Genomic DNA, 7,810 nt, shown 5'->3' on the forward strand with positions numbered 1-7,810 from the left:
TCCTGTGTGATCCTGATTGTTGCTCCTTGATATTTGAATTGTTTCTTTCTGGCTTCTTGTAAGATTTTTTCTTTTGCTTGGAAACTCTTGAATTTTGCAATGATATTTCTTGGTGTTTTCCTTTCTTGATCGAATGCCGCAGGTGTTCTATGAATCCTTTCAATGTCTATATTGCCCTCTTGTTGTAGGACTTCAGGGCAATTTTGCTGAATTATTTCTGTTAGTATAGAGTCCAGGTTTTTATTAATTTCTGGTTTTTCTGGAAGACCAATTATTCTCAAATTGTCTCTTCTAGACCGGTTTTCTTGGTCTGTCACTCTCTCATTGAGATATTTCATGTTTCCTTCTATTTTTTCAGTCTTTTGGCTTTGTTTTATTTGTTCTTGTTGTCTTGAGAGATTATTAGTTTCTACTTGCTCAATTCTAGCCTTTAGGGATTGATTTTCGGCTATAATCTTTCGGTGTTCGGCCATAATCTTCTGGTTTTCGGCCATAATCTTCTGGTTTTCGGCCATAATCTTCTGGTATTCCTTTTCAATCTGGTCATTTCTTGTGTTCAATTTGCTTATCAGTTCATTTGGTTTCTGAGCCTCACTTTCCAGTTGCAAGATTCTACCTTTTAAACTGTTATTTTCTTGCCAGATCTCTTCCATTTTCCTCAAAATCTCAGTTTTGAACTCTTCCATAGCTTGTGAGGAGTTTTCCTTATTTGGGGAGGGTCTGGATGGTTGTTTGTTCTCCTCCTCTGTTTGCTCGGTTGTCTGGATTTTCTCTGTGTAAAAGCTGTCGAGTGTTAATGACTTCTTTTTTTTGTTATTATTCTTTCTCTTCTGAACTTCCTGTGACTGATTAGCCATCATTAGCCCAGCAGCTTCTCAGGTTTATCCTCGAGCTCAGTGTCTGTCAGAGATCTATTGGCTCCTGAGGTCTGAGTTCTAGTTTTTTCCAAGGTCAAGCCCCCTGGTGGATTCCCTTGCTTGATCCTCTGCAGGAGGTTCCTTTACAAGTCTCAGGGAGCTACTTCCACAGTTGTATACCCGTCTGCACTGGTTCCCCACTTAGGCTTTAGTTCCAGGCTGTGTCTGCCTCCACCCACGCCTCTGCTCAGCCGGCACTCTGCGCCCAGAGTCCTGCTCCCGCGCGCGCTCAGATTTCGCGTGCGTTTTTGACTTAATGGGGTCCTAAGTCTTGCTGCTCTCAGGAACAGGTCCCGGAGCTGCCGATGACTCGATGGGTGCCCCAAACTTGCTCTATTTCTTTTTAGCTGGGTTCGGAGCTATAGGTGAGTGTGGAGGGGGTGGGGGTGGGGCGGTTGCTCAGCCCACGATTGAGTGAGAGCCCTTTTTAGCCTGGAAATGTCTCGATTCCACGTACCTTCCACGCTGTGCCCTGTTGTGGGGTTCCTCCGTTCATCTGGACTTGTTTTTATGTCCCCTTGAGGAGTTTTGTGTGTTTCGGTCAGGAGAGGTTAAGAGCTGCTTCTTACTCTGCCGCCATCTTAACCCGGAACTCTACAGTAGCTGATTTTTAAGGACACTTGAAAGCATGACATGGGTTCCTCAGGGCAGAAAGAAATCAAAGACCAAGGTGATACAGGAAAAGTACACAAGTACATTCCCAAATTCACACCATTTCTTGTGTAAGATGGTCTTCAAGAACCACCCAAAATTAGTTAACCACTTCTACTTATGTGTCAATGTCCTTCCTACAATATGGATTCCAGAATTGAGCACTGGGTTCTAGATGTGCTCTGATCCTTTCAGGGCAACCAAAAGTTGCATTAACTTTTTTGGCTGCCATGTCTGACTGTTGACTTGTTGAATTTGCAGTGCACTAAATCCCTCAATATCTTTAAAATGAATCATTTTCTAAATACAAACTCCTTTTTCTTATATTTGTAAATTTGGTTTCTTAAAGATTTAATGGTAGGATTTTTACATTTATCTCTATTAAATTGCATTTTATTAGATTCTAGAATTTGAGATCTTTGGCACCACAATTCCTTCAGCCTGTTATACACTCCTTCCAATTTTGTGTCATTTGAAATCTTTCATCCAAGTCATTGGTTCTATGCATTTTAGTCGTTTTATAAAGCATAGATCCTGCAAAAGTCTACTAAGTTGACATTGTCCCACTAATGACTTCTACTTGGATCCAGGTATTCAGCCATTTCAGAAGAAACTAAATTGCATCACTGTCAAGCTTAAAGCTCTCCATCTTGTTCACAGTAATAGTATGAAGAAATGCAATCAAATGCTTTGCTGAAATTTAGATATAATGTATAGCCTTAAATATAGTAGGTACTAAATACATTCTTATTGATGTAGAATTCCCTTGCCATTCAAATCTAAGAACCTTAGCATTTAATAGCCCAATATTTCCTCTTCTTGTTGAAACTATCCTGTGTTTTAGTAATCTCACTTTCCATTCTAAATGGGTTTTTTTTAATCTTTTAACAATGCATCCTAGAATCCTTTAACAATGTATTCTTTTTTCCAGGAATCAAAGTTAAGCTCATGAGCTCATAAATCCTCTTTCATTAAAAAAAATTAGTTTTGTCTCCAGTACCATATCACCCCTCTCCTATTCATTCAGTTGTTTAAGTGAATCTGTGAGCTCCTCAGTTTAACAATTCCATTCAATTATATCCATAGCTGCCTGTCTATACCTGCCCAACCTATGCAACTCTTGTTCATGTCTTTCCATAATTTCAATACAATGGGATTTGCTCAACATCCCTTGCTTTCTCCTGATATTGCAAGGGAACCAGTTGGCTGTCTCCTCTGTCATCCTTGACTCTTGCCACATGCCCAGCCCATCTTCTCTTCCTAATATATATATATATATTAGAATATTAAAGACATTTTTTCCCACTGTTCTTCAAAGTTGCTTATTGTCGTTAGTCACAGCCTGCTGATACTCCCCATGTGCCTCTCCCATTACATTTTGTTTGGTATTCAGTTTTAATTCTTTACAGTCTCTTATCTTCTGTGTCTCATTATTGTGTAGCAACCATGGTAGAATGTTGTTGGTATTGAAAAAACGGGCTTTTGTTTTCTTAAAAATTATTGAGGAGCATCATCTGCAATGAGTATAAATTAGAAGCCTTCCCAATAAGATCAGGAGTGAAACAAGGATGCCCATTATCTCCTCTATTATTTAACATGGTACTAGAAACACTAACAGAAGCAATCAGAGAAGAAAAAGAAATATAAGGTATTAAAAGGCAATGAGGAGACTAAGCTATCACTCTTTGCAGATAATATGATGGTCTACTTAAAAAATCCTAGAGAATCAACTAAAAAGCTAGTAGAAATAATCAACAACTTTAGCAAAGTTGTAGGATACAAAATAAATGCACATAAATCATCAGCATTTCTATATATTTCCAACACATCTCAGCAGCAAGAGGTAGAAAGAGAAACACCATTTAAAATCACCCTAGACAATATAAAATACTTAGGAATCTATCTGCCAAGACAAACACAGGAATTATACAAACACAACTACAAAAAACTTTCCACACAATTGAAACTAGATCTAAACAATTAGAAAAGCATTAATTTCTCAAGGGGTAAGATGAACTAACATAATAAAAATGACCATTCTACCCAAATTAATTTACTTATTTAATGCTCTACCTATCAAACTGCCAAGAAATATTTTTACTGAATTAGAAAAAACTATAACAAAGTTCATTTGGAAGAACAAAAGACCAAGGCTATCAAAGGAAATAATGAAAAAAATGTAAAGGAAGGTAGCCTACTGTACTATAAAGCAGTGGTCATCAAAACAATATGGTACTGGCTAAGAGACAGAAGGGAGGATCAGTGGAATACACCTGGGGTAAGTGACCTTAGCAAGACAGTCTGCAATAGACCCAAAGAGCCCAGATTTTGGGACAAAAATCCCCTATTTGACAAAAACTGCTGGGAAAATTGGAAAATAGTATGGGAGAGAATGGGTCTAGATCAACATCTCATACCCTACACCAAGATAAATTCAGAATGGGTGAATGACTTGAATATAAAGAAGGAAACTATAAGTAAATTAGGTGAACACAGAATAGTATACCTGTCTGATCTTTATGAAAGGAAAGATTTCAAGACCAAGCACGAGTTAAAAAAATTACAAAATGTAAAATAAATAATTTTGATTACATTAAATTAAAAAGGTCTTATACAAATAAAACCAAATGCAACCAAAATTAGAAGGGAAGCAACAAATTAGGGGAAAATCTTTATAACAAAAAACTCTGACAAAGGTCCAAATTATCCAAATATATAAGGAGCTAAATCATTTGTACAAAAAAATCAAGCTATTCTCCAGTTGATAAATGAGCAAGGGACATGAATAGGCAATTTTCAGATAAAGAAATCAAAACTATCCATAAGCACATGAAAAAGTGTTCTAAATCTCTTATAATTAGAAAAATGCAAATCAAAAGAACTCTGAGGTACTACTTCACACCTAGAAGATTAGCTAACATGACAGCAAAGGAAAGTAATAAATGTTGGAGGGGATGTGGCAAAATTGGGACAGTAATGCATTGCTGGTAGAGTTGTGAATTGATCCAATCATTCTGGATGGCAATTTAGAACTATGCCCAAAGGGCTTTAAAAGACTATCTGCCTTTTGATCCAGCCATACTGCTGCTGGGTTTATACCCCAAGGAGATCATAGGGAAAAAAGACTTATACAAAAACATTTATAGCTACACTCTTTGTGGTGCCAAAAAATTGGAAAATGAAGGGATGTCCTTCAGTTGGGGAATGGCTGAACAAATTGTGGTATCTGTTGGTGATGGAATACTGTTGTGCTCAAAGGAATAATGAACTGAAGGAATTCCACGTGAACTGGAATGACCTCCAGGAATTGATGCAGAGTGAACGGAGCAGAACCAGGAGAACATTGTACTACACAGAGACTGATACACTGTGGCACAATTGAGTGTAATGGACTTCTCTACTAACAGCAATGCAATGATCCAGGACAATTCTGAGGGACTTATAAGAAAGAACACTATTTGCATTCAGAGGAAGAACTATGGGAATAGAAACACAGAAGAAGAAATTTCCTTGATCACATAGTTCTATGAGGATATGATTGGGGATGTAGACTCCCTAGTACAATTATCAATAATATGGAAATAGTTCTTGATCAATGATACATGTAAAACCTAGTGGAATTGCATGTCGACTAGGGGAGGTTTGGAGGGGAGGGAGAGAACATGAATCATGTAACCAGGGGGGAAATAATTCTAAATTAATTAAATATTTTTGTTCAATTAATTAAAAAAATTATTGAGGACCTCAAAGACCCTTTTTTATGTTACATCTAAGAATACTTACCATATCAGAAATTTAAGTGCATAAAATTTTAAAACAGTAATTCATTTTAAAATAATAAACTCATTACACATTGAGATTTTATGAAAAAAATTTCCAAAGTAAAAAATTAATAGGAAGAGTGGTATTATTTGGGGTATTTTTTAAACACTTATTGTGTCTGGTTTAATGGAAGGCAATTAGATTTTCATATCTGCTTTTGTGCCAATCTGTTGCAATATATTGGTTTGGTTGAAGAATATAAAGAGAATCCAGCCTCCCATGTATATGTAGGTAGACAAAGGAAGAGTAACCAAATAACCAAGAGTAATTAATAACCAAATAATGTCCTACTATGATAATGGTTCTAAACCTTCAGAGCTGCAGAAAGGGTTTTAGAGACCCCTAGAGATCCACCAATCACACCTTGAGAACTATTGCTATAAAGAACATAGGAAGATCCCAGTATGCTTTCTGATGGATAATAAAAATATGTTGGCTTTAGCAGGAAAAAGTGCCACCTTAAAATCTCTTTTTTCCATACATCATAACCACTCAAGGTTCCTGGAAAGACATAGCCAAAGTAACTTACCCTACAGGGCTCTCAGATAACAATAATATCAGTGATTACAGATGCCAATTCTTTCAGAACCCTCAGATGTAGTACATTTTTAACTAGTAACTTTTCCCCATTGAGGACCGTCTGGTGCTCGGTTCTTTTGTTTTTTGTTGTTTGTTTTTTTTTTAATTGTAGAATGAGGGACTGAACCAGATAATGTCTAAAATCCCTTCCAGTTTGAGCACTCTTTACTTGAGGGAGACAAGTAAAAGAGAAAGCTTTTTTATATTTATCCATTACTACAATATTGTAGAGACAACTTTGAAAGACTTAAGAACTCTGATGCACATAATGACCAACCTTGATTCAGGAAGACTCAGGATGAGAATTGCTACCCAACTCCCAACAGAGAAGTGACAGACTCAAATCAAAGGGATAAAAGTTCACAATTTTGTTTTCTGCTTTTATTTAGAAGAATGTTTGCTTAATGTTGCTTTACTAAATAAATGAACTATATAGCTGGATTTTTACACACAATCTCATAATGTTTGATGGATTTATTATTTTCCCCTTCCCTATGCTTCTCTGTGTATCTGTTGTTTTCCCTCCCCACCAACAAGAAAATGAAAGTTCCTTAAGGGTGTAGCTTAGCTTGTTTTTATATTTGTATTATTGAGGCATTGGATAATAGTATTATGAGATGATAATAATATAATAATAATGGGATAGTAAGTAATATTATGGGATAATAATGCTTAGTGTTTTAATAATTGCTAAATTAAAATTTTACTGAAAGCAGGAGCCTCGAATCTCCCACAGCACCCCATATTGTATCTTGAATGTAATTAATACATAATAAATGTATGTCGAATGAGTACATTTTAACAAGGGACATTGGTTCTAGGCTTTAAGACTCCTATCTGTGGAGTCAAAGAAAGAAAAACTCACTTCTGACACTACCTGTATATATTTGGATAAATCACAACTTCCTTGCACCTCAGTTTCTTAAACTATAAAATGAGAAAGTTGTACTTGATGGCCTGTTAGAACCCTTCCATGTCAACACCTATGTCCATATGACTTTCCGCCATGTTTCAGTTACCTTCTCCCTCTGTCCCTGAGGTTCCCTTCTCCCGTTGATGAGTTCTTTCAGGAACCTTCCTTTTGGTGGGAAGTAGAAAGAAATTCAGGACAGCCACCCTTCACTCTCTAGCCTTTGCAACTATATTTTAACTGCCTTCTCCCTCCACACTTGCAGGTTGGTGAATACCTCTTGAAGATTCCATTTTGAAGGAGAGCCTAGAGGAGCCAAGCTTCCTTATCAAGTGCTTTAGCTGCCATCTTCCCATCCCCACTCCCAGCTCCCACATTTCACTGGTGAATCCCTTCTGGATTTTGAGGAAAGGCCTTGACCGACCTTTGGGCTGTACCACTATGCCTAATTTTTAGTTCTCTTCCTCCATTAGAATGTAGGCTCCTTTAGAGCAGAGGCTGTCCTTCATTTATATTATAATCAGTGTTTAATAAATGCTTACTTACATTTATGCATTAAGACAATATTGTAAAGATAGCCAGTTTTGAAAGGTTTAAAAACTCTGATCAACACAATGACTAACCTTGACTCGGGAGAACTCAGGATGAAAATTGCTACCCGGCTCCTGACAGAGAAGTGACAGACTCAGGGTGCAAATTGAGATTTTTTTTTTTGGACCTGGCCATTCCAGGATTTTTTTCCCCTTAACTAAACATGTTTGTAACAGGAGTTTCCTTTAAGCGCTTCAGGGGGAGGGCAAACGAGAGGAGGTGGATGGGAGAGATGACATTTTCGCTGATTTTAAAAATTAAATTTCTTTTAAAAAAAGTTTGTGGGGGCAGCTGGGTAGCTCAGTGGAGTGAGAGTCAGGCCTAGAGACAGGAGGTCCTA

The 7,810-nt window shown here is 37.1% G+C and overlaps 1 protein-coding gene across 1 annotated transcript in view; it reads left to right on the forward strand.

Annotated features, from left to right (window-relative positions):
* Positions 1-7,327, forward strand: part of ACADSB (acyl-CoA dehydrogenase short/branched chain) — a 72,789-nt gene extending 65,462 nt beyond the window's left edge. The window contains exon 11 of the mRNA XM_044665661.1: positions 7,145-7,327. Coding sequence (XP_044521596.1) covers positions 7,145-7,152 — 8 coding nt within the window. The 3' untranslated portion in view covers positions 7,153-7,327. The remainder of the gene's footprint in view (positions 1-7,144) is intronic.
* The last annotated feature ends 483 nt before the right edge of the window (positions 7,328-7,810 follow it).

The sequence above is a fragment of the Gracilinanus agilis genome, chromosome 2 (genome assembly GCF_016433145.1).
Source record: "Gracilinanus agilis isolate LMUSP501 chromosome 2, AgileGrace, whole genome shotgun sequence".
Lineage (NCBI taxonomy): Eukaryota > Metazoa > Chordata > Mammalia > Didelphimorphia > Didelphidae > Gracilinanus > Gracilinanus agilis.